General features: G+C 37.5%; 1 protein-coding gene across 12 annotated transcripts in view; it reads left to right on the plus strand.

The window, feature by feature from the left end:
- Positions 1 to 635: 635 nt before the first annotated feature.
- The window catches only part of PPIP5K2 (diphosphoinositol pentakisphosphate kinase 2), a 46,395-nt gene continuing 20,558 nt past the window's right edge, over positions 636 to 26,472 (plus strand). For 9 of the 12 annotated variants that reach the window (XR_003915811.1, XM_029959953.1, XM_029959954.1 and 6 more), the window contains exons 1-16: positions 9,468 to 9,829; positions 11,278 to 11,473; positions 12,174 to 12,264; positions 13,233 to 13,318; positions 14,579 to 14,733; positions 15,105 to 15,206; positions 16,932 to 17,093; positions 18,174 to 18,295; positions 19,492 to 19,593; positions 20,149 to 20,235; positions 21,136 to 21,211; positions 21,293 to 21,402; positions 22,465 to 22,550; positions 23,121 to 23,246; positions 23,355 to 23,476; positions 24,909 to 25,091. Coding sequence is in view for 9 of the 12 variants with exons in the window: in XM_029959953.1 (XP_029815813.1) it covers positions 9,686 to 9,829; positions 11,278 to 11,473; positions 12,174 to 12,264; positions 13,233 to 13,318; positions 14,579 to 14,733; positions 15,105 to 15,206; positions 16,932 to 17,093; positions 18,174 to 18,295; positions 19,492 to 19,593; positions 20,149 to 20,235; positions 21,136 to 21,211; positions 21,293 to 21,402; positions 22,465 to 22,550; positions 23,121 to 23,246; positions 23,355 to 23,476; positions 24,909 to 25,091 (1,950 nt within the window). In the remaining 3 variants the exon portion in view is untranslated. Of the gene's footprint in view, positions 657 to 9,467; positions 9,830 to 11,277; positions 11,474 to 12,173; positions 12,265 to 13,232; positions 13,319 to 14,578; positions 14,734 to 15,104; positions 15,207 to 16,931; positions 17,094 to 18,173; positions 18,296 to 19,491; positions 19,594 to 20,148; positions 20,236 to 21,135; positions 21,212 to 21,292; positions 21,403 to 22,464; positions 22,551 to 23,120; positions 23,247 to 23,354; positions 23,477 to 24,908; positions 25,092 to 26,472 lie in introns of those variants that run through there. The other 3 variants (XR_003915809.1, XR_003915810.1, XM_029959958.1) reach the window with 1 other exon arrangement.

Here is a 26,472-nt window from a genome sequence, read left to right on the forward strand (position 1 = left end):
GGGCGAGAGTACGGGGGGCCCGGTCCCGAGCGCAGGGGCAAGTCTGTGTCCCTTGGGAATTCTGGGAGCTGCTCCGAGGGATGCGGAGGGCACGGCCCTGGGCGCTCCGTGCAGCGCTTTGTCTCTCGGAGAGGGTTTCCACGCCGGGCGTCCGTGTTTGCAGCGCACGGAATGTCGGGTTAAGCCTTTTGGTGCAGGCGGGCACGGGGTGAAAGGTAGTGCGGCCGAAACGGGAACAGGGAGTGGTAGTGGAGCATCTTTCGGATCGCTGCTTTTGGGGCACGCTGTTAACGTCCCAAAACTGATGATGAATTCAGTGTAGAATTAGCTGGGGGCAAGTGAGATTGTTGTCTGTAATAAAAGAAAAAACGGAAAAAGCAGGGTTAGCCCCAAAGCTGAGAATCGATTACATGTTTTAACTACAATCAATTACATGTTGGAACTATAAAATAACCTGTTGGAAGCAGAGGTGGGAGAAATGAGGGGGTGAGTGGCCCCGTGTTAACGTTTCTCTTTGTGCCCGTGGTGTTTTTTTTCCTGAACCTGGGAACTCTACTAGTGCTGGGGGGTTGGCAGTTGTAATAGTTGACTCTAGTTAGTGACTCTCCTCACTCAGGCAGTAAGACTGGGGGAGATCAGTGTCACAACCACTGCAAGTAAGTGGTTTCCTTTCTCATCCGTACCATTTCTATCTCATGTCCTCTCACAGTCGTTTGTCACAGTGTTTCTGCATTGTGTTGTGTCTTTCTAAGCATTGTGTCCCCTTATCTATTTAAACTTCTCTGTTTCCACCTCTTCTGCATCCCTTCTGCTTCCCTTCTGCGTCATCTTTCTACTCGAGTAACACGCCAAACTGCCCCCCCCCCGCAGTGTCAAAATTCTATTGAATCCGTCTTTGTCTCAATAAACAAGTTTTGATTCAACCAGTAACAAAGCTCTTCTTGCTATGTAAAACTTTTTTTGTGGCATACAGTGATATAATATGCTTTTTACGGTTCAGTATATGAGAAATATGGATTTTTATACTGGTTGGCTTGTCTTGTCTGTCTGGTTCATTCTGTGGAGAAAGTTTCTTCCTTCTGGCAACTGTGGATAGAACAGATCAGAGCTCCAGAGGCTGAACCCAATGAATTGTGGTATAGATTTCTTTTTTTGCCAAAACTCTTTCATCTCTACAGCGTTGAAGTTCTTTGTGCGAATCTGGAGAAGCTGTTTTGACATCTTTGAGTGGGATCTGTAGAAACTTGGAAGCCAGCCTTTCCTGAAACATTCAAACCTTCCAGAAATATAAATGCCTTTGTGTGATGTGTTTGACAGGGTTTGATTTAGAAAGGAACTTGGAGGTTAATGAATGTGAAGGTTATCTGTTCTCTGATTGTGCAGGAGACACTTGTAACACGTGCCAGATGTCAATTGGTAGTAGTTTGCCAGTTTAAAAAAGTAAAAATACTGCCTTTCTATCTTGTAGGTAATAGAGTGATATTTACCAGACGGGCTTTTATCACATGGCAAGGTACAACTCTTCTCAGGAGCTCTGTCCCCTGAGCTACTGTAATATGGAGGGTCAGACTGCAGTCTTACTTAAGGCACAAACATTTAGGTGGCAAAGTTCTTGGAAAATAATCAGGTCTTCAGGAAAGATTTAGGCAACTGCAGCTAGTCAGTTAACCTAGCTGCATAGAATTTAAAGGAATGTTGAGTGCACCTCCAAATAACACTGACCAGAGTTGTTTCTAGTAGGAAATGCCAATAAATGGTGCATTGGGAAAATGAAATTGGATTGGTAACCTAATGGTTAGAACAGTTGACTGGAACAGGACAAATACTGTTTCTGTTCCGTCCTGTCTCAGTGGTTTCAAGTGCCTGTTTTCTGTTTATCAGGAGCATGTCCTCACCACCAAGCTGAAAAAACTGTGTGTAAAAGCACCTGCATGTTTATGTTACTGCTGAGGATGGAGTGTGAGGAACAGTGCAGGAGGTTTTTTTTGCCCAGAAAACACATTTTGAGTGCTCTGGTGGGTTGACATCATTTGCCTGGACTGGTGGAAAGCATCTGATACTGTCCTTGCAACATCCTTGTCTCTAAACCAGAGAGGTGTGAATTTGATAGCCAGCCAGTTTTGGCTGGATGGTCGCACTCCAAGTATTGAGTCAACAGCTTGACCAAGTGGAGACCAGGAAGAGCAGCATTCCTCAGGGGTTGCTACTGGGACTGTCACTGTTTAACATCTATGTTGGTGACATGGACAGTGGGGCCGAGGGCACCCTCAGCAGGTTTCCTAATGACTCGGAGCTGTGCGGTGCATTTGACAGGATGGAGGGAAGGGATGTCATCCAGAAGGATCTGGACAGGCTTGAGAAGTGGGCCTGTGTGAATTTCATGAAGTTCAACAGGGGCAAGGTCCTACACCTGAGTTGGGGCAATCCCAAGCACAAATACAGGCTGGGCAGAGAATACATTGAGAGAAGCCCTGAAGAGAAGGATTTGGGAGTGTTGGTTTACAAGAAGCTCAGCGTGACCCAGGAACATGCACGGGCAGTCCAGAAAGGCAGCTGTGTCCTGGGCTGCACCCAAAGCAGTGTGGGCAGCAGGAAAAGAGAGGGGATTCTTGCCCTCTACTCTGCTCTAGTGAGACCTCACCTGCAGTGCTGCATCCAGCCCTGGGGTCCCCAACATAAGAAGTACTTGGATCTGTTGGAGCAGGTACAGAGGCTATGAAGATGGTCAGAGGCTGGAACACCTCTGCTGTGAAGACAGGCTGTGGGAGTGGGGCTTTTGAGCCCAGAGAAGAGAAGGCTTTGGGAAGAGCTTGGGATACCTTCCAGTACCTAAAGGTACTGGAGAAGGCTGGAGAGGGACTTTTTACAAAGGCCTGTAGTGATAGGACAAGGAGGAGGGCGTGACTTTAAGCTGAAGGAGGAAAGATTTGGATTAGATATTAGGAAGAAGTTCTTTACTGAGAGAATGGTGAGGCACTGGCACAGGTTGCCCAGAGAAGCTGTGAATGACCCATCCCTGGAAGTGTTCAAGGGCAGGCTGGATGGGACCCCTGAGCAGCCTGGTCTAGTGGAAGGTTCCCTGCCTGCAGCACAGAGGTTAGAATTAGATGGTCTTTAAGGTGCCCTCCAACCCAAACCATGCTATGATTCTTAACTATACAGTGACACATTTTTTACATAACTTTTCTGATATACGAATTTATTTGTTCATAAAGCACCACTTGAACACTGAATATGATCTGTATAAAACAGGGCTCCAGCTTGGAACAGCGTACTTGTCCATGTGTTCTGGCTATGGGCTGCTACGACCTCCAGCATAGGCTCTCTGTGGGCTACATCTTCCTTTAGGGCACATCCCACTGCTCCAGCATGGGGTTCCCTGTGGGCTGCAGGTGGATATCTGCTCCACTGTGGACCTCTATGGGCTGCAGTGGCACCACCTGCTTTCCAGTGATTCTTCTCCATGGGCTGCAGGAGAATCTGTATGCCTAGTGCATCTCCTCCCCCTCCTTCCTTAAGGACTTTGACGTCTGCAGAGTTGTTTCTCTCAGTTGTTCTCACCCCTCTCAGCTGCTGTGCAGTGTTTTTTACCCTTTCTTAAATATGTTATAGCAGAGGCACCACCAGTGGTGGCTGATGGGCTCGGTTTTGGGCAGCAGCAGATCCATCTTGGGGCTGGGTGGAACTGGCTCTATCCAACATAGGGTCAGCTTCTCATGTCTTCTCACAGAAGCCGGCCCCTGCAGCTCACCCACTACCAAAATTCTGCTAGTTAACTCCGTGCAGGCACTTACCTGGCAAGGAAGGCTCGTGGCTTCTTCTTCATTCCTAGGAATGTTTCTTCAGGTCTCAGTAAACTGAAATGGAAAGATGGGTAGTCTCTTTTAGAATGGAAATTGCTATAATTTTTTTGGTGGAGTACATAAACTACTATATAGTAATGCATTATAAAAAATATTTGCAGTGTTCCTGAAGACAGAAGGAACTTGATATGTTCACAGTTGTTATTTGCATAGATTATGGCTCTTCATCACTCAGTCTGAGGGCTGTGCTTGGCTTGTAGGGAAAAACCAGTGCCTGGCTGAAAGCAATAAATCTTCTCTTCTGGAAGGTTCTTCATGATGTTAGTGTATTGTGAAATCTAGAGCTTGATGTTTGTTTGATGCGGGATTGTAGCATTATTTGTAATGCTGTATGATCTGGTCTTTGTAATGTATCTTTTTCCTTTGTTAATTGTTTTTAACCTGTTTCTTGCCACTTCTGTTGTACATCAGCGCAGTTACTTGTTTGATTTTATTGAGCAGAGCCGAGTTACAGAATGTGGTGATAAACTTCATAAGGCTGTTGAAGTTTGTATTTAGTGATGAGAGCAGAAGACTTTTCTCAGTTTGTTGTTGCATAGCTGGACCTTATAAATTCCAGTAATTATTGGAAACCTTTATATCCCTTTGTGTCTTCTGTGATTACTGTTTGATTTGCTTGTTTGTGGGTTTTTTGTTGAGGTTTGGGTTGTTTTGGGGTTTTTTTGTTATTGTGCAAAAGTATTATCAGGCTGTAACTGTAACATTCTTTGGGATAGAGCTGCTCAACAAATTTGTTTAAATTTAGTCTGTCTAAGTAAGGGGCTGACAGCTGCCACTCAGCATCTCACAGGATGTGTGGTAGAACAGAACATCATCCATGTGTAAATGTTAATTTTTTTATAATTGACTGTATGACACAGCAGACATTTTAAATTTGAGAGAATATGTATCTTTTGCAGTGTAAGGTACAGCAATAAACAGGTCAAGTATGGTTTTCTCACAGCGCTGTCTTCAGCAGCTTCTGTGTTTTAGCATTCTTTCCCTCTTTTTCTGCCTTTTTGCGCTCCTGTCTCTTCTTGGTCATCTGTCAGACCTGAAGAAATGCTATTCTTGAGTGTGGGCTCTTGTTACTGGTTCTAAAATCTCACGTTTAAGTTTGAAGTATTATCAAGTTTCCTTGAATCATCTGTAGAAAGGTGTTACATATCCATGGAGAGCACTTTGGATTGCAGTTGGTGCTGTCAGCTCTCAGACTCCACTGGTTCTTTCTTCTCACTGTCTCCCCTTGCTTCCCCCTTGCCCTGTCACCATACTTTCTGCTTCACCAGCAACCCAACAAACTGTCTTTGGTGGTTTGTTACACCATAAATCATGGTGCAGAATTAGAATTTCGAAATGGGTGAAATACCTCAACAGGAGTGAGGCAAACATTTTTGCTGTTAACTGTACTGTTAATGAAGATGTTAGGCTATGGTGGTTCTAGCAGGAAAATGTTGAAAACTTTTTTTCAACTCACTTGAGACTACCTGAAAAATTGCTATTAACATTATTTGGGGTTTAACTTCCTAATTTAAATTGGAGGAAGCTGGTAAGGGATGCAGTTGAAATGTGCCTACAGAGGTAAAAATTGGAACTTTAAAAGGAGCAATATAGGGGTAGAGTGCAGGGGAGTGGTCTGTTTTGTTACTGTTATGTATATATATGTGAAGAATCAGGTAACAGATGAGCAACGCTTATGATTCCTGTACCGTTACCTGTTTGTTAAATTCCACAGTGTAAATCTCGCTAAGTGTTTTGTAGTTGTTATGATATAATGGCATTTTGAAAAGTTGTTTTCCTGAATGGTTGGCTGTGTTTTATAGCTATTTAATGCATGATGTGCTGGATTTTTTTTTTCTTGCAATAGCAGATGAGAAGCATTTTTACTCCAGTTTTGTTCCCTTTCGTTTCCATTAGTGTGCAGTAGGGGCAATGTATGTTTGTTCTTCTGATAGCTGTAAAGACACAGAAGAAAATCTGGTGAAATGCTTCTGTTTGTACAGAGTTGTGTGTATTTTTATTAGTATTCAAAACGTGGCTGTTAAAACTTTGAGCCCCTTTTTCATGACTGTTCAGACCATTGCTGCTGTGTTGAGCTGATTTGTTGCTGACAGTTACTGGAATGCTAATCTTTATGGTCTAAGTAAGCATGGGAAACACAAGGGCTGGATTCCTGAGCTGCTGAAAGATGTGGAATGGGGACAGAAAAACTGTGTGTATATCTGTTAACACTTACCAAGGTCTATGTTTTGGCTTATTCTCTCAGAATATACCTGTAGAATTCGTTTAGAATATTCTTGTGGAAATGGAGAAATGTTCTGTTAGAAGTAAAGTCTGTAGTGCAGCACTGAAGTGAACACTGGAGTTCTTATAAGACGTATCATGTGGACACGCCATGCATTTCATTGAAAATCCTTTTAAGGTGCAACACTGCATTTCTCAAAATCATTGAAGACTTTTAAATCTGTGAGCTGTAAAACAGAAGCCCCATGTAAAGTTTGAAGAGAACATAGTCTAGTTAATTTTACCTGGAGAGGTCATTGCACGGTAGGAGATTGCTGCCTGGATGTTCTTGCTGCTATCTCTTTGGAAGTGGGTCAATGTAAATTCCATCACAAAGTGGGTTTTATCTTGCTTACATTGCAGTCTTTCATGGTTGAGACAAACAGGTTATCTTCTGACCTTGACTGTCTGAGGCTTGTGCTCATGCACCAGGTATGAGAAGATCTAATGCAAAGTGTCTCTGCCCCTGTATTGCACTGCTGCTCACTTCTTAAAATAGAAAAATGGTGCTGGGAAGACTCTTCCCTGCTCCAGGGGCAGGAAGATGAAATTCTGCATAGGACATCATGTACTAGAAGCTTCCCCTATCAGCACTGGCAATACCTTTGAAGCAGGAAGCAGCTCCATCTTCATGCTCTGCCATTTATTATTTCTCCTTGGTGTACAAGTTGAAGCCCATGTGTTTATTCAAGTGCAGTCTTACTGCACTTTTTATGTCAGATAACTGTAGATGTTTTTTAGAAGACTTGTGAAAGTTGTTCATTGTAGTTGCAGTCACTTTCTTGCTCTAGTATTTCTCTTGTCTCTTTTCTTGGTTTCTTTGTATTTCACAAACCACAAGAAAGAAGGGGATATCTCGTTTTTACTGTAGCATTTGCAGAGAATTTTAATTCCTATCTCTGAAAGCATTAATTCTAAAAAATAGCTAATTTCTTAAATATATCCTGACACAAATTTATGCTAATGACAGTAGTTTACAGCTTCTGCTGTTGGGCAGATAAGCTGGTCACCATCAGCAGTCAGAATACCAGTTTATACACAATTCAGTGAATTCAGGTAGTAGCTTACAAGCAAATTGTCAGTATCTTTTCTGGATCCTTTGTCTTTGTTGTTATTTTCATAAACTGTATGAATACCTGGGGGCCTAGTGACAGTAGCATGGAGTGGCAATCTAGTTATTCATCCGCCTTCAGACAAGTGAACAATGCTAATCTTGAGGAAAATAGTTTGCTTGGAATGGACACATTAGGTGGCTGTTCAAAGTCTCTTTTCCACAAAGTGAAGCTTCTCTTGACACAAGTGCACTTGACACCAGTAACACCAACAGTCTCCAGACTGATGAATGAGGAAGGTAGCAGGACACTGAGTTTCAGACAGGTTTGTTAAGGAATTAAGCTTGTCAAGTTATAGCTTTGTGTCATTTCTAGACAAATATATTGCACTTTCCAAACTTCAGTCTATTTGTATGGTTCCACTTGCTTTGAGAAGTAATCCTTTTGTGTCAGACAGACTTGGATAGTACCAGAGATCCCCATGAAATAACTAATTATTAATTGCACACAAACCTCACAAGTTCTACTGCCCTCACAAAGTGCACTATAGGAAGAGGTAGGGGAAAGAAAGCTTTAAAAGCTGTTTTTAAGACCTCCTGCTTATCAGCATCAGGTCATTGTTCTTCCTTCTTTATGGCAAAACTTCAGGTTTTAAAAAGCTATTAAGAAAATTGTTTCCAGTGTACAGAATTTGGGTCATGGGAGGAAACTGATACAAGAGGAACTATTAAACTTAATTTTCAGGCTTTACCAGAGTTTTTTGGAGGGGGGGGTCTTTTTGGTTTTAATACCTTTACAAAATTCTATGGTTGCCAGTACCTGTTGGCAATAATTTCTGCCTTTCTGAAGCTTGCTAGAAACAGGATTCGGAAAGCTCACTTTTGTCACCCTATCATAAACAGGATTGATTTACCTTAACACCCAATTCCTAACTCTCACAGGAGACAGATGACTTAGGTGTTTGAGATTTCATTTTGTTCTTTTTGCTCAAAGGGCAAACAGCTGCAGTTTCACATTCTAAGGGAAAGTAATTTTTTGTTAGCAGAATTGAAGGAGAGCAGATACATAGCAAAAAGTATTAAGAAATAAATCTTTTTAATGCTCTGTCATCAGTCCAGGATCGTGATGTTCAGACCTCAGTTTCAGCTTTGAATCTTGAACATCTGTATTGTTGACCCACACTTAACCTCTGAATTAGGACAGATTCTTTCTGGGCAATTTTTGCTTTGTTTACCATCCCCTTTCCCAGGAAGCTGAGTGGTTGATCCCCATTGGGAATTCACTGTTGCTTCACTTAGTTCATAGGACAGCCGAAGTAATTTTGACTGGTATTTAAAGACAAATTCAGTTCTGCTGAGACATCATTGTTGAATGGCACTTGTGTAATGATCTGACTAATAAACAACTTAACCTAAACCCGTTGGATGAGATGAGCTTCTAAACAAGTAACTGCTTGTTAATTCTCCAAGTAATAGTGATGCATTTTAATTAATGTTATAAAGCCATGTACAACTTAAAGCAACAGATACCTACTTAAAACAACAGATGCCTGAGCTCTGGGTCTCTGGTTTTGTATACAAGTTATTTTGCCAATATTTTATTTTCACATGATGGGTTAAAAGGGTACAATATGTGTCCACTTCACTGATACTTTAGTGGTTAGAAGTACTTTTGGCAGAAGACAGTGCAAGTGTACATCTCTGTAATTATTAATTTTTCACTGTGAAAACAAGACAGGGCTTTGTTGAAAATAAAAAAACATCAAGCTGTCACATATGTTCTGCTTTCACAGAGAAGATACACTCAGGCTTTGAAAGATTAGATTTCTATTTAGGAATAGTCCTAATTTTGACTTTATAGTTTTTGTTAGCACTTTTGTGTGTTTGCCATTTGTTCACAAAATTTATGTGGAAAAAACAGAAACAGGGATAGTGAGTTAAATATTGCAAATATTGGAAAATATTTTTGTTTGTTTATTTTTCACATAAAATATATACCCTGCAGCTTACCCTTCTTAAGAAAAAAAATCCATTTGCCAGTTTTTACTTCTGTTATATTGTCTATTTTTAAAATTTCTGCATCAGTAGTTTGATACCAATTTTGAAATTATTCCCCTGCTCTAAACACACCTGTAAAAGTGTAGACTGTGTGTAGTCTGCACGGTTGTATTTCTTATGCTTTGTTCATAGGTATACAAATGTCCAAACACTTTTTCTAAATGAGAAGGGTTTATTTTATGTCTGTTTATCAAGTGTGCCTTTTCTTTTGTTTGTTTGTATGTTTCTTGTAGGTTAAAAAGTTGTATCATCTCAGGGAAGCAGCAACTCAAACCAATAATGAGCAGATGATACCAGTTAAACAGTGCCTGGTAGACAACGTGGTCACAACGCACAAGCAGCATCGAGAAGCAGGGACATTATTGTTCCCAGGTCAGCGGGAAACATGCCCAGTATCTCGGCTACCAGAGAGGCTGCAGTTTCCATGTAGATCTCCGTAGATCTTGTAACCATGTCAGTTAATGCAACAGAGAATGATCCCCCTAGATTCTTCGTAGGTGGAGAAGATGGAGAAGGATTATTGGATTCAGCCAGATCGACAGATTATGAACACTTCTATGACCATGGGGAAGACGAGGAGGAAGAGTATGACTCTGTATGTACTTTAGGGGCACCTGTGTACTGTTCTGTGTGTTCTCTAGCATTATTTTTCATTGAAATGGCAAAAGCTCACATAAGTTTAATACTGAAATAGTGGTGTAAATGCAGAAATTGTTCATATTCAGATAATAATCTGTCAGTAATGTTTGGAAGTACAGCTCACTTGAAAATTAAGTATACTTTGAACTTTAAAGTACATGTGCTTGATTTTAATACAGAGTTTCATGGCAACTGAGGTTGCTGTGCCTGCTTTGCAGACTTAATTTGGATTCTGGGAACGAACTTGATTGCATAAGCCTTCATTTTATTTATTTGGATAGTTGATAGCAAAAAATTATTGAGAATTTTTGTTTTGTGTGTTGTCAACTGCTTCACAATTACTTTTCATGTTTTAGTTCGTTCTTCCCTGTCTTGGTGTATAGGAAGTGCATGCTACGTTAATCTGAAGCTATACCTTAGTTTATTATACTCATAGAGTGTTCTGAATTGCATTTTAGCATTGTGCTTACAAATTTTTGGTTTCTTTAAGACAAACTTAATTTTATTATGCATGAGTTGTCAGGGCATTTTTTTAACTGTGTTTCACTTTTTCTTTTAGTCATTTCACTTTAGGGACTAGTCAGATTAAATTTTTACTGATTGTAAATGTGCCTGAAAAATTTAAATTCAAGACAATATTGCTAAACCTCTTCTGGGAAATGCAAAGTAGTAGTGCAAAATTAGCGGCTCAGACAGCTCAATTCAGCAAGTTTGTTTTAGCAAGGGAAGGTAGTTGGCTGTGTTTCAAAAAAGCAGTAAGTTGAATTAAAGGATTGTTCTGTGGTTTTTTTGTTTGCTTGCTTTAAACAGGGGTAGTTTGGCTGTTGCCTTTAGAAATACCCCTGGGGGAATGAAATTATTGAAGGTTTAACATGAAGGTAAATATAGAGAATACTAAAGAAGGGTGAAACTGTTTATACACTAAAGAGTTCAGAAGTCTAGAATAGTATTTTCTGGTTCACTAGTTTTCCTGTTCATAATTGACTTGTAATATTAGGTGATGAGAAGCCTTGTGACTATTAAGTAGACATAGAAAAATTACATAGTTAAAAAATTAACTGCTAGTTAATTTTAGAGTAATCTGTAAGTATGATGATGTTCCAGTTTGACATTTCTGACTTAGATTTTGATCGTGTCTGTTTTTTCCTGATATAATACTCAAAAAGTAGTATATAGCTAATAAACAGTTTCCTGTTTGAGGCACTTTTCATAAGGATGCATTGTGATATGCTGTCATGCTGCGTTTTGTTATCTGCTAGCAATTTAGCTGATTAAGTACTAAACTAAAGGTTAGTATTAGGTGAATTTTAATGGAAAATATCCACTCTGGCATTGTGCTGCTAAAACCCTGTTGTGTTCTAAGAAAACATAATTATTTTACCTTCCCCCCCGCCTCCTTTTCAGCCACCAGAAAGACAAATTGCGGTTGGGATTTGTTCAATGGCTAAGAAATCAAAGTCCAAACCAATGAAAGAAATTCTTGAGCGCCTCTCCATGTTTAAGTATATAACTGTGGTGATATTTGAAGAGGATGTTATCTTGAACGAGCCAGTAGAAAACTGGCCTTTGTGTGACTGTCTCATTTCTTTTCACTCTAAAGGTAAATCTTCTAATGATACCATAAATACTTTTGACAATTTAAACTATTTAAGCTATTTGAGGGTGCTTTTATGTTTTTTTATCATGTAGTTTTATTGTATTTTCCTAGCAAGTGATTAATTTGTCTTGTTACTATAATACAACTGACTTTTAAAATACAAGCTTTTGAAATGATACTGTTTTCATTGCTTGAGAAAGTCCTATCTGACATGGCATTGAAATAGCTGTTCCATTGGCAAATACTTGTGGAGCCAGTGGAAATGGTGACCTAACACTTGGTCCAGTGATTGTGAAGGCATTCTGCTTTCTCAGTGGAAGTGTTGAGTCTCTGAATTTCTGTATCTCTGCTAGTATCTGAGTTTTATTGTGAGGCCAGGGAATGAACCAAAGAGAGGGGTAGGCTGAAATTAAAAATCATATTTTCAAACAAAGCCTTAGTTCTGGCCTTGTGGAAGTGGAGGGCATGTGGAGTGAGGAGGAGGAGGGAACTGAAGACAGGAACACTACTTTTGGCAGACTGTACAGAAATTAGGCAGTAGTTTCATGATTGTCTTAAACTGATATTGTGTTTGTCTATACTTGAGGGAGCATCCTTGCACTTAAGTCTCCAGTTGTATTTTAAAGCTTGAATGCTAAAGTTCCAAACTATTTACTGGTATTGCTTTGTGATTTTAATTTATTTGCTTTAATAAACATTTTAGGATTTCCACTGGACAAAGCAGTTGCCTATGCAAAACTCAGGAATCCATTCATAATCAATGACTTGAATATGCAGTATCACATACAAGACAGGTAAGTAACACTGATTACCTGTAAAAGCAAGCTATTTTTCTCAAAGACTGGAAGGATTTGTTGTTATTGCATAGCAACAGTTCCAGTGTATTTTCCCTGCCCATGGAGAAAGGGTTGGAACTAGATTTTTGACATCCCTTCCAATTCAAACCTGTGATTCTATAATTGTACAGTAGTCTAAATAAAATTACAGTGAATGTTATGCTTCATTAATGTGTGCATAATTTCTTGGGATGTGTCTTCACATGTTGGGTTTTTTTGCTGCTTTTATATTGATACATCTGAAGATTTACCAAGTTAGAAATTTGGTGATACATTTTTCTAAAGCTTAACAAATAAAAAGTTTTAAACTCTGAAAATATATATAGCATAGCTATGTATGTACATAGCTGTACAAGCTCCTATAATTGTACAATTCATGTGACTTACTAATGGTATTTTTTTCTGAAAAGAGGATACTTGACAGAACTTGTTGGTACTCAGAGATCCTGTGGTTACTGAAAGTGAATTTTCTTTTGGAGCTGCAGTCATGCATAATAAATATTAATAAAACAATAGCGAGCTGAATACATAAACACTGGAGACTCCTGAGCAGTGAGCAGACTTGCTGTTTTGAATGCCTTCAGTTGCTGTTCTGTATTAATTTTTTCAATCATTCATGTTAACAATCTCCTTTAACAAGAGAACTGCTCTATGCAAATTGTTGTTGCACTGCCAGAGAGGAGAGGAAAGGACTGGCTTTGCAAATCGCATTGTTATTGATGTTGAAGAGATCACTGCAAAGGTACAGCTGTGTCGGTGACCTTAAAGCATTATATTAGTAAGTAGAGTATTATATGTGTTATCTTACCCTGTGTGATTTAAAAAAATATTGTGTTTATTTTTCTCCTCCTTTACTTGTGGACTGTAAAATGCAAATATTAACAGGATTTGCTGGCTCACTGTGCAACATTTGTTCTTTTCTTTAGAAGAGAAGTCTATGGTATTCTTAAAGCTGAAGGCATTTTACTTCCTCGCTATGCAGTTCTGAACCGTGATCCAAACAATCCCCAAGGTAAAAAAATACAATGACTAAACTATGAACATCTTTTTGTTTCCACTGGAGAACAGTACATACATAGTGGAAAGCTAAATTTCATTGGCTAGACAATTGATTTATGCAGAGTTTAATTTCTCCTCCAGCATTTTAAGTACTATTGTGGGGGGCAGAATGAAAAAGGAGGGGGTTTGAGGCTGTGTAGGCGCTGTTTAGCCTTAATGAAAACATCAAGACTTTTGTTTTGGTCACAAGTTCAAAACATAGCATCATATCAGCTTCAGGGAAGAAAATTAACTCCATGCCAGCCAAAGGGAGTACAGGTTTGCATCTGAAAAGTATGATTCTGACATCCTACATCTTATAGATATCATAGAACAGCTAGAATATTAAGGGCCTCCTTACTGAGATTCTAACATGTCAGCAAAGAGAGCAGCATTCATGATGTTACATTTACCACAGTAATTAGTGATTTTTACTTAGAAGGCAGAAACAAGTCAGGCTATTGAATACTTTCCCTTCTTAAGTATAAGCAGCCATGTGAGGGAAATCTATTCCAGACATATCTGCAGGTGATATACTCTGAGTATAAACTGGAATTAATTTTTTGTGTAGCTGAAAACAAACTAACTTTTTCTACTAAAATGAAAACTTACATCAACAGTAAGAGATTGCAATGATAGGTCAAGACAAGGGAATTTCACATTGAAATGTCTGTGTAATCAGAGAATAGGACACTTTTGTGCTGCTAAAGTCAAATAAAAAGCTTCTGCATGCAATTAACCAGGATTGAAGAGATTGCTGATCCTGGATACCAGAGAATCTTCTGTGCAGGGTGCATGAATCACATAGTATGAGACAGTTCTCAGCCTATGGAAGGTACTGGGCATCTGACACCACAGGATGTGCACTGTCCACCTGCTAGCTCCCTGATAGTTCAGAAAAAGGCACTGAAGAAGAAGACAAACAGTGCTTCCCATTCTCCAGAATACTTCCAAAATATACCACCCATCCAAGCTTAGGCATCTGCAGAAGTCTATTTCCTGTCTGACACTGAAGGAATCAACAGAGATTCAGGAACATAGTATTAAAATAACATAATCTAGACCTGGTGCAGCAGACATGATCATCAGGTCTTTGTGCAGTCAGTAACAAATCAGAGAAATGAAAATGTAATACAATATTTTTATTTCAACCTGCAAAATTAATTCAGATCTCTTAAAAATTTCATTCCATTAGCACACTATTACATCTCAGTTCTTTGCACTGTTTCTTCAGAATGCAACTTGATTGAAGGAGAAGATCACGTGGAAGTGAATGGAGAAATTTTCCAAAAGCCCTTTGTAGAAAAGCCAGTTAGTGCTGAGGACCACAATGTTTACATTTATTATCCAACATCTGCTGGGGGTGGAAGCCAGAGACTCTTTCGAAAGGTGAGGGTGCGGTACTAAAGCTGTCAAAAAGCTGTAGATGTCTGGCAAGATTGCAGAGTAATTCTGTCATGTCCTGCTTGCTTAGGAATACTGGCAGATCAGAGAATTAATATCAGGAGAACATGCAGATTGAATGAAAACCCTTGTTTCTTGCGGTAGATTGTCAGCCACTGCAGATTCTTCAAGATAAAAGAAGCATACACTGTGAATGCACTTTAAGAATCTTACAAAAACAATTTTGAGAGCAATCAAAATCTTGTTTCATTTGGTGCAGAAGATGTTTTCTCAGGACAATTGCATTATATTAAGGAGTTATGAAGTTTCTCAAGCAGTAGCCCATGAGATTTTTAATGGAAAAATATGTCTTTCAGATTGGCAGCAGAAGCAGTGTTTATTCGCCTGAAAGCAGTGTGAGAAAAACAGGTTCCTATATTTATGAGGAATTCATGCCTACAGATGGCACTGACGTGAAGGTATGAAAACTGCTTGTTCTTGTTTATATTTAGAACGATCGAGTGATCAAAGATCTTGTCAGTTTTAAAGATGATAGTGTATCTTTCTGTCAGGGATTAATTTTAATTGTTTTAATAGAGTCCATTAGTAAAGAACATAATTCTGATTCTAGCTAAACACAGAGCTGAGTTCTGGCTAAACATAGTACTTGCAATGTAGATTAGCTGGAGGCTTATTACCCAACATACTGTCTTTTTTTTTTTTTTTTTTTTTTTGCATTGTATTAGTTGCAGAGCAGCATCTACTTTCCCATGCTAACAGAGGGTCCCTAGATTTATCGTCTGAACGGTAAAGGTTACAAAGAAATCTGTAATTAAAATAGATTTTACCAACTATATTAGTATGCTAATTAATAAACAAAGGTTACTTGCTAAAATTTTATTAAGTTGAAGAAAATAGCCTTCATTAACCTTATTTGTAATAATTCTCACTCTTTTGTTCATTTTTTTCTTAACAGATTATAAAGATTAGGTATCATAAAATAATGCTAAAACAGAGCAATAACAAAGTAGGTGTTAATCCAGCCATGTATGACGATTACTTTGTGTTCATTCTGGCTATTTTAAGCCTATCTGAAAACATGTGAAAAAATGCTTTACAGTATGCATAAGAGATTTAGACAAAAAGTGTGGGTGTAGAGAGTGTGAGGTCTAATCCAGTCCTAGGCAAAAGAGCCCTTTTATGTATTGCAATCAACTTCTTGGTATCGCTTGGTGAATGCTCTTTTCATCTTCTCAGAAAAATCCTGATCTTTAAGTCACTATATTCTAATGTATATTCTTATTTTGTGCAACACTTTGCAGTAGGTTAATTTGAGTTTACAGTATAAGAGTTTTACCAACTTTCCAAAACATTTCTTGCTACATGAAGAGATGCAAATAAAGGATGGCATCTCTTTGACTACTTGTAGTGTAGTCATCAAGCAGCAGCTGTGGGCTTTTAACACAGAAAAAAAAATAATAACTTTTCTTAACAAGAAAATAGATTTTCTTAACAATTTGGCAGCTTCTCTTAACTCACCCTCTTGCCCAAATTCAGTAAATTGGTATTTGCAATCATCTGGTTTAGCTGAATACTTCTTTATCAGTGCTTGGAGTTTTGTTTTTAATTAAAGAGATTGTAGCCCACTTTTGACAGCTGCTGATGAGTCTCTTCTAGCATATGCCCCACTCCTTTCAGTGAGCATCAGAACTGCAGTGGGGAGATACAGTTGTTCTCTCAAGCTCCTACCTTGTCATGCTGAAAATGGGCAGATCTTTTCTTTGTTTAGTCCTGTCTAAAATGTAAAAATATTTTTTTAATGAGGAGGATCACTTATTCCTGCAGCCAGATTTCCATAAGTAAATTGAAGTAATTCTCAAGTTAACCTGTTCTCCAAGTTCTGCAGATGTTTTTGAGAGGAAAATGTTATTCTTTACCTCTGTGCGACCATAATTGAGAAATTAATTTTTATTCATCAAGTTTTATGATGACTGTTCTTGTGTTATTGTAGGCTGTCAAATGGATGTTCTCTGAAGGCAGAGAATGCCATTGAGGAGGAAACTTTGGTGTGACCTTTTCAATGATGAAAGCAGCTAGTATCTTTTGAAGTCGTTACCCCATTTGGGATAAATTTAGGAAAATGTGTTTATACGTGTAACATAATTTAATCACACTGAATCACAAGCTCCTGTTTTTCAATTCAGGTGTATACAGTGGGTCCAGACTATGCTCATGCTGAGGCCCGGAAGTCTCCAGCTCTGGATGGCAAGGTAGAACGAGATAGTGAAGGAAAAGAAGTGAGGTATCCAGTCATCCTGAATGCAAGAGAGAAGTTAATTGCTTGGAAAGTATGCCTTGCCTTTAAGGTAAGCTGATTACTTTCCTATCTGATCAAACATTTAGTGTTAATTAGTTGTTACATGAAACTTCTGTAGGGTTTTAGAGCACAGAGCCAGCAGTGGTAATGGCTGCAGAACGCCTACGAAGGTGAAAAGTTAAACATCTCTTTTTAATCTAGAAAAATTCTTCCTTTAATATACTGAAAAGTTCTGGATGAGTTGTTTATATTGCATTGGTTTCCTGAATTCACATGTTGCTGTTGTGCTTTGCTAGCTCACGCTGTATCTATTCTGTGCATAATATTTTCACACCTCCAAACACAGTTTCAGTAAAGTTTTTGTAACTTTTGTTACCCAGTATTTACAGTAGGTACAAATTAAATGTTAATTTGGTATTGATATGACTAGGTCCTTATTTGAAGTGTTTATTAGTTTCCGTTTTTTGTATGGTTTTAAAATTCCTTTGTTCAAAGCTTAGGTCTTTTACCCTCCTTTCATCTGTTCCATTAAAAGGCTTTCAGCCTATTTCCTTGCCTGTATGTAACTGTGATGGCATTCTGGAGCCTGTAGGATTTGAATCTCTATCAGCAAAGTGGACTTTGAGGTCTTAAGAGTAACCTGTTGAAATATCTTTTAGTATCCTGTACTAATGATGTCAGTAGTATGTCAGTGTCAAAACTATTCTGTCAATTTTTGATTAAAATGGGTTTTTTTCCAATGTTTTTGTGATTTCTTGCCAGCCACCCTTATAAACTATGTGTAGGGGAAAAACACTGTTAGAAAGGGGAATTTGTAGGCCCCTCATTGCTTATGCTGTAAATCTTGAAGGTTAAGTTTGTGCATATGTGAACTTGACATTCAACACTGATACTGCTAGGGATATGCAGGAAGGGTATAATCAATTTGGGGATACAAAGTTAAAAATGGGAAGATGTTTGCATGACATGAGTGAACCTAACCTGGAACTGACAGAGGGTACTAAGTATAAAATGTGTCATATTTTTGTCATGTTTTCAGATGAATACCCTGTTAAAATATAAAGTTTGTTTAGAATAAACAATTATAAAGAAGGTGATAAATTACTTAAACCCTTATTGTTAAAAACAGCAAACAGTTTGTGGCTTTGATTTGCTGCGTGCTAATGGACAGTCCTATGTCTGTGATGTGAATGGCTTCAGTTTTGTGAAAAACTCCATGAAGTACTATGATGATTGTGCTAAGATATTGGGGTAAGAGTTTACTGATTTATTTCAGATTTGCTTCTTCACGCTGTTGTACAGTTTATATACTACAGATTTCTTATTCCTAAATTAATTATTTAAAATTAAATATCACATAAAATAAGTAATTACATTAAACAATAAAGTAAATCAGTTATTAAAGAGAATCATAAGTCAGTAAATAAATACTAAAAGGCAAATGCTGTCCTCAAAGTAGGCTGATACCATTTTGACCAGTTAAACTGGCCTTTACAGTAAGATTGCACTGTTGAGGTACAACATGACTTTCTGCATCATGTAATGTTCTGGAATCTTATTATCGAGGAAGAGCTAAGCTGAAATCCTAGATAACAGCTGTAGTCCTGTTGCTTTAAGTCACTTTTTGAGTTAGAGTTACAATTCTCAGACCCATTTTGATTTCTCTTTATTTAAATTGTTGTAGCTGTTGAATTCTCTTTTAAAAAAGTTACCTCATTGTTTTTTCCTCACAATTTATTCTCTAAGGTAATACACTACAGTGTTAAGCCACAGCAGGTTTTTTCACACTTTTTAGCAATAAACTTTGTCTTATTCTACTTTAGGATGCACAATTGTTTTCTTCCACGTTACTGCTTCTTATGTGGGTATTAATCTGAAGTTCAGTGTATTTTTATGAGACACTTGTGAAACAGAACATAAGCAAGATGTACCAACCTTCTTGAGATGGAGAGTGTGTTGTAATTTTGTGGTTATTACCAGAGACTGTACCTATATTTCCAGTTTTATCACAGAGAGTTTTGAGAAGTTACCAGTAAAAGGTACCAGTTACTCTTTGAGAATGGCTTGATGATTATCAGGGACTTTTAGCTGGGCAGTGGAGTTAATTGTCTGCATATTTAAGAGAACAAGACTGATTCATACCCAAGCAGCGCCTTTAGGAACTGGAGTTGAAAAGCTGAAGTTTATTACAAATACAGGGCCAGTAGTCTAACATCTATGTAGCAGCTGTAGTAGCTTTAAATTGTTGTTTAAGTAGGTTTTTATTATACAATTAAAAGAAAAATGTGCATCTAGAGGCTCATGGCTACTAGTATTCTAAAACTACATTAATAAAAATGCGCATATATATATATATATAACTGGTTTGTTTTGGAGTTCGTGTGTGTTTTGTAAGCTGTGCTTTAAACTTACTTGATTTTTTTTTTCTTTTTAACCCCTTTTTTTAGAAATATCATAATGAGAGAACTTGCTCCCCAGTTTCAGATACCATGGTCAATTCCTTTGGAAGCTGAAGACATCCCTATTGTGCCAACCACCTCTGGAACAATGTAAGAAAACAGTTGCTACACTTGGATTGTGCAAACTTCCGATGTAACTTTTGTGTGAATTTTTTTTTCTCTTTACAAGGTATACCCACTTTGGCCTATGAATGCTTGTTTTGTGTGCTGAAAACAAGGAAGGAATTACAATTGCTATGCCAGCAGTCAGAGTTTCTCACCCTTAGTCAAGCTGAGTATAGAACAGCAGATTTTCAAGTGTAGCATCTTTTATGCATAGCTTCCACTGCTAATCACTGTTCCAGCACCAACTTAATATGCGCTTCTAATAAACATCCTCTCTCATTTAATGATCCTCAAAATTGCTGTTTTAAAAACTACTTAAAATAGATACTCTGTAGTTACCTCAGTGTTAAAATCAGTATTTATATTTTACACTTTACATCATTTTCGGTTAACCTTATATTCTTACATATCCTTCCATCACTTCTGTAGTTATGTCAGATGTCTACAACTTTGTCAGTTGTCTTGATTGTGGTTGGTTTAATGTTAAATAAAAGACCTTTGTAGGCAGAATTGTGAAATATGACTCTCTTGAAATTTCAGGATGGAGCTCAGATGTGTTATAGCTGTAATACGCCACGGGGACCGAACACCAAAGCAAAAAATGAAAATGGAGGTAAAACATCAGAGGTCAGTGAAATCTTGGTAAAAATTATTGCCCATGTTTTAAAGCAGAGGATTCTTGGGGTTGTGCAAGCAATGAGTTGAGCAGGAATTGCATAATTGCACATTGTTTTTTGCTTTGTTTTCTTTTATCTAACTGATATTGTAGTTAATTAAAAAGCATGCACCTCTCTTCCTAACAGAACTGTCAAATTGCTTGTACAGATTTCCTTCAACACGTGGCTTGTGAACTGTCCTGTTTGATCTTAAGGAAAATGTGTTTATATCTGTAAATGTCTTTATTCAAAATAATGCAGCAAAGAATATTTCTGGTTCTCCTTTAGACCGTGACTTCTGCGTTTCGCTTTTTATCATAACTATTCTTGTGTGAGGTGTCATCTTACCGTAACACCTTTTTGTTCTTTAGTTTTGTCAATGTATGATGACTCAGAATTTCTGGCAGATACCATGTTTATGCTAGCATTTATAAAATGACTTATGTAATTGACCTGGAATTTGTTGAAATTTCAGTAAAAAAGAATTAATTATTTTGTGACTAGATTCTCGCATTCAAAACATACTGAAGAAGTGTAGTCCTGCTCCTTTTCTGTTTTTTGGTCCCTACTTCTGTTCAGGATCATTCTTGAAGGTTAAGAATTCACATTAGCTGCATCTTAAAATATGTAGAATATTCTTCTTTTTTTTTTTAAATACTTAGCAAGTTAGTAAAAGAACATTTTTAGTGCTCTTATTTCTCAGCTTTCTGGGGAAGTGGGATTTGAATAAAATCTGGTTTAACCTGTGTAGTGCAGGTTTTAATGTGATTTTCATATAGTATAAAGGTGCTAATTTTAGTCTACTTTAAGAGGCACTTGTTCAAGTACTATTTTATTAACTGAATTTTAAATGACTTTTCTTTTTTTAAAGATTTTTTGATCTCTTTGAAAAATGTGATGGATATAAATCTGGAAAACTAAAACTGAAAAAACCAAAACAATTACAGGCAAGTTGGTCTTTATTTTCTTGATGTAGTATTTTGTAAATAGAAATTTATTTAAATAAATCCTATGTTTCCGTTCTTTAGGAAGTGCTTGATATAGCAAGGCAGCTCCTTGTAGAACTTGGGCAGAACAATGATTCTGAAATTGAAGAAAGTAAAGCAAAACTTGAACAGCTAAAGACTGTGTTAGAAATGTAAGTGTCTAATTTTTAGGTTTCATAGCAACAAAGTTCTGTCTGCTGTTTTGACCTCAGCGAAGTTCTGTCTGGTGTTTTGACCTGTTTTACCAGTTACTGCCTGGATTGCAATGTTATCAAATATGTAATGATATAATAATTCAAGCACAAAGGTTATGAAGAGAAAGGATGTCACGTTTGTACCAGACCATTGCTCTTTTTTTTTCCTTCTTGTCTTTTTAATTGAACTTGTTGCTGTATCTGGTGTCTCAGTATACTTTTGACATGAGAAGGTTGCTCTCTTGGGTATCAAATTTTGTGTTCTTGCATGTTTTTAAAATGAAGGGTCTGCTTCTTGCAGTGTGACATAAGAAGTGTGATAGAGCCAGTAAGAATTTTCATCATGTGTACTTGTCTATTTACAGCAGACTTGGAGGATTGCAAATAAATCGTTGTACAATATGCCTGAAATTTTAAGTAACTTAAAAAAAATAAAACCCCAACCAAACAAACAGAAAACAACAGAAAAAAAATAAGGCTTCAAGATTTGTTAAAGATCTGGAATCTTAGAATGCTAAATGGAAGTGGATAATTTTAATTTAAAAAATTATCAGGGCGCAGACAGCTATTACTGAAATTTATGATGATTGTTTGAAATCTTGAGTTCTGCTTTGAGAAGTTAATGGGCTAAAAAAATAGTAGCCATCTACACTGTCAGACCAGATTCTTGATATCCAATGTAATTTTGCATCTGAATAGATAAATTACTTGTGCAGTCTACCAGTGCTGCTTGTTGTTTTTTAGGATTTTGTTTTCCAATTTTAAGAGTTGTAAAAAAATAGTAGTAGATCGTATTTTAAGATATTTCATTATCGCACAGTTGTTACTTCTGTTAATTCTGTTCTTGTTGAATTAATGTTTGTTCGAAGCACTGCTTCAATAAATGGTGGTCAAATGCACAAATCAGTGAACAGCATAGATTTATTATATCCTGTCACAAGATCTTAGTAGTTTTGGGGGAAAATATTTTAAAAGTTTCTCTCCCACTTCCTCTCTCACTTTTCCTTGTCCCCACTTCAGGTATGGGCATTTTTCAGGCATCAATCGCAAAGTTCAGTTAACATATCTTCCTCATGGCTGCCCTAAGACTTCCAGTGAAGAGGAAGGTATTGCATTACTTTTGCACCTAATCACTTAATACCATGTGTATTTTAATAGTCATGGACTACTGGTATGACATGTTGGCAGATATTTACAGTCTCTTAACATGCTGAATTGTATACCTAAAACTATTCAGTAAATTTTTATTACACTATTCTTTTGTAATAGAAAAGTAGCATGAAAGTAAACTTCAGTGATTTCACTAAGATGGTGTTTTGAGCTAGGATAAGAAAATCTCACTCAACAATTACTACTGTCTGTAAAACTTTTATAAGCTGAAGCGTGTTTAGCATCCGATTTGTTTTAGTTTTTCTGTCTTGATTTACTTTCTGCTTCAGATTGCATGCTAAATATTTTTCACTTATATTTTCTTCATAGTTTAACTACTTCAGTTTTCATTATTTGAAGTGCCCATTTAGTTTACCAGGTCAATATTTTCTTAATGTTAGAATGCTATTAAAGATTCATAATGTTGAAGAGATCCTTTACTGCAGAGACCAAATATTTTTTGTTCATTTGGAAAAAAAACTTACAATTTACTTCATTGCTAAACTCCTCTCTTTGTGTGCAATTAGATAATAGAAGAAATGAGCCATCCCTGCTTCTGGTTCTAAAATGGGGAGGAGAATTGACCCCTGCAGGCAGGGTTCAAGCAGAGGAGCTTGGAAGAGCTTTCAGGTGTATGTATCCAGGTGGACAAGGTAAAAAAAATTATAGTAATATTTTTTTTAAAAGTGATGAATGTCGTAAATAACTTTGGAAGATAATCAGTGGAAAATGAGAGTTCGAGCAAAATGTTTGTTTGGTAGGAGACTATGCTGGATTTCCTGGATGTGGTTTACTTAGATTACACAGCACTTACCGACATGATCTCAAGATCTACGCTTCTGACGAGGGACGAGTTCAGATGACTGCAGCAGCTTTTGCAAAGGTACAATGTGCAATGGTATTTTCAGTTTTAAAATTCTGATGTTCTCACACCTGTTTTTTCTTTTGAAAGCTGGAAGAGATTTATGGTTTATCAGAAAAATGTATTTTCAAAGAGTAGTTCAGTGTGAAAAAGTATTCTGTTAATGAGCCAAGCATTTGAAATTCTTGAGCAGATGAAGACAGGTTTTAATTAAACAGCCATATCCTAGACATCTGTGTCCTTCACAACAAATCCATAGAATTCCATGAACAAGCTAAAGTCTGCTCATTTGAAGACCAGAGCTCTAATGCAAGTATTTGTCTTGTTCACTTGTCCAAGGATCTGTTATAACATGAGATTTCAATTACCAAGGGTGCCATTGACCTTCCCATTCCTGACACTTCTGAGTAACAGCTCCAGGGCAATGCCTCTGCTCAATAGTTCATCAGTAACCTGTGTCGAAAGAATTGTCCTGGTTGTTTTCCAGAAATCTGGATTGCTTGTCCCCTGCAATATTGCCTATGCATGAGGTATTCAGGGCCAAGCGCACCCATGGAAAACAGGGCCTGCAATCAGGAGGCTTTCTCCAGTTTTGTTAAGAAAGCTTTATCCATTTCCCCTTTTATTTCAGATGGTCTGTAGCAAAGGCCCACCCTGTTGTTGTCCTATGCTTATTTGTCCTCTGATCCTTACAAATAAGTTCTCAACTTGTTTGTCACTAGTTTGAAAGCAGAAGACCTGGTGTTCAAGCTACTCCTTGATGAAGAGCCCAACTCTATCTCCCTTCCAAAAGGCCCTGTACCTAGTTATAGCAAAACACCATTCATGTGAACTGTTCTACCACATCTCTGTAATCTGACTTAGCTTTAAGCTCTACAAGTCTTCAGACTTCCTGTTTCTCCTATTTGATTCCATGCTGCATGTGTTTGTACAGAAATATTTCAACCACCTGACCTGCTTTTTTTCTTGGTCAGCAGGCTTGAAGAGACACCACCCTATTTCCTTCCTTATTCCAGAGGCTTTCTGTTGCCAGAAAATTCATGAAAGTTTTTAGCCTTCTTCATTTTCGAATTCTCCATTCACCTCTTTTTCAAGGCCTTTGGTTGTCCTGTGACTCACAGGACTTTTGCCTCTGCAGAGTCTCTGCAAAGACCTGAGCAGCTGTCACCTCCCAAGAGCAGTGTTGGCACCCAGTGATTTGGGTTGCTTCAACTGGTGCTGGGGAGTATGCTCTGACATGTCACCATCACTGTTGCACCATCTGTACCAATCGTGCACACTGAGGCAGTGTTTTGGGGGTCATTTCTGTGCAAATACCTGCAGTTGTGTCTCTGTTTATCCAACCCGTATGCAAGTGATACCATCTCGAATTTAAATTAGTGGTTTGGTTGGGTTTTTTAAGATACTCATATTCTTATCTGTTTTGCCTGAATAGTTGTGTTATTTGCTTCAGGGACTACTGGCCTTAGAGGGAGAGCTGACTCCTATTCTTGTCCAGATGGTAAAAAGTGCTAATATGAATGGTCTGTTGGACAGTGACAGTGATTCTTTAAGCAGCTGTCAGCATCGTGTTAAAGCAAGACTCCATGAAATTCTCCAGAGAGACAGAGAATTTACTGCTGATGACTATGATAAGGTTAGCATATGATTAGTTTCCTATGAAATAAAATAAGTAGCCACAAAAATTCCTGTGTAAAAGTAATGAGCAGTGATTTTATATATCTATTTTGAAAAATTATTTGTGTGCTCGCAAATAGTTTGAACTACAAAGGAAGCCATACTAATTGTGCTGTAGGTATTTTGTCTTGCAAGTTGAATAATCAGAATAGCTACAAACTTTGAAATAGGAGTAGATAGGGACCTCATTCATAAGTATTTTTCACTGTTCCATTAAAAATATTCTAAGTATTCAAGAAATTAAGTTATATTGTTCATATTTTTTGTAATACTTTGACAGTATGTGGTATTACAAAACGTTTTCCTGCCTATTGCAGTTGTTACAATATTTAATCTGCTACAAGGTTTTTGTTTTGGTTTGGTTTTTTTAAACTAAGAATACTAAGATGCTGAAAACCAGTAGAATACTTTCTAATGAATGAAAGGAAATACTTTATTAATATGCTAAATTAGTGCATAGTAATACAGTTTATGTTGACCTAGTACAGAACACTTGCAATTGTTCCTGGTTTTAAGTGTAAGTAATATTTGTTATTGTGAAGAAACTACTCTCTTTCAATTGTTTTCACTCTGTCTCATATAACAGCTAAATACAAGTCCTCAAATGAGGTTTAATCTTAAACTGCTATTTTTGAAAAGATATGGAGAGCAAATTAATGAAGAACAATTTTACTACCCTGCTTGTATACTCTGTGGATTCATTTAAATGTATAAAGTATCATTCAAACCACTACTAGCAGTGGATTCACCAGTACTTGGAAAAAGGGAGTGGGTACAAGGTGTCAAGGATTTACTGATGTTTGCCATATAGATGTCATGGGATTTGAAATGTGGCTGGAATTAACAGAGCAGTCCTTCAGTCACTGAAGGAACTAACCTTTGGGATTATAAAGCAATAATAACTTTCGTGAGGTTCATTTATATGTGGGTGTTATTTCCCCTCTCTCTATTATGTATAAATAAATCAATTCCTTGATTTACTTGGACATGATACGGAGGTAGAAACTACTTATTATTAGGTAGAGGGCAGAAGTTTTCCATATCCAAGTTATTCTACACATTTTAGGAAAGGAAGGAAAGTGCAAATACATATGTGTTATGTGTATAAATTACTGTTTAATCTCATTGCTGACTTTGGATTCTGCAGACTTTTCCAAAAAAATGAGGCTAAGGCTCACTTACATGGATATTGACTATTGTTTTAGTGATGCTGGATGGTATAATTTGTAACTTCTACAACTTCTAAAGAACATCTTATATGTTCTTGATATATATGCATTTAAAGGGTGTCTTTTTGTGTTTGTGTCCTGCAGTCCTATAGAAACACAAACTGAAAACAG

Source organism: Manacus vitellinus, unplaced genomic scaffold (genome assembly GCF_001715985.3).
Source record: "Manacus vitellinus isolate BGI_N305 unplaced genomic scaffold, ASM171598v3 scaffold_23_pilon, whole genome shotgun sequence".
Lineage (NCBI taxonomy): Eukaryota > Metazoa > Chordata > Aves > Passeriformes > Pipridae > Manacus > Manacus vitellinus.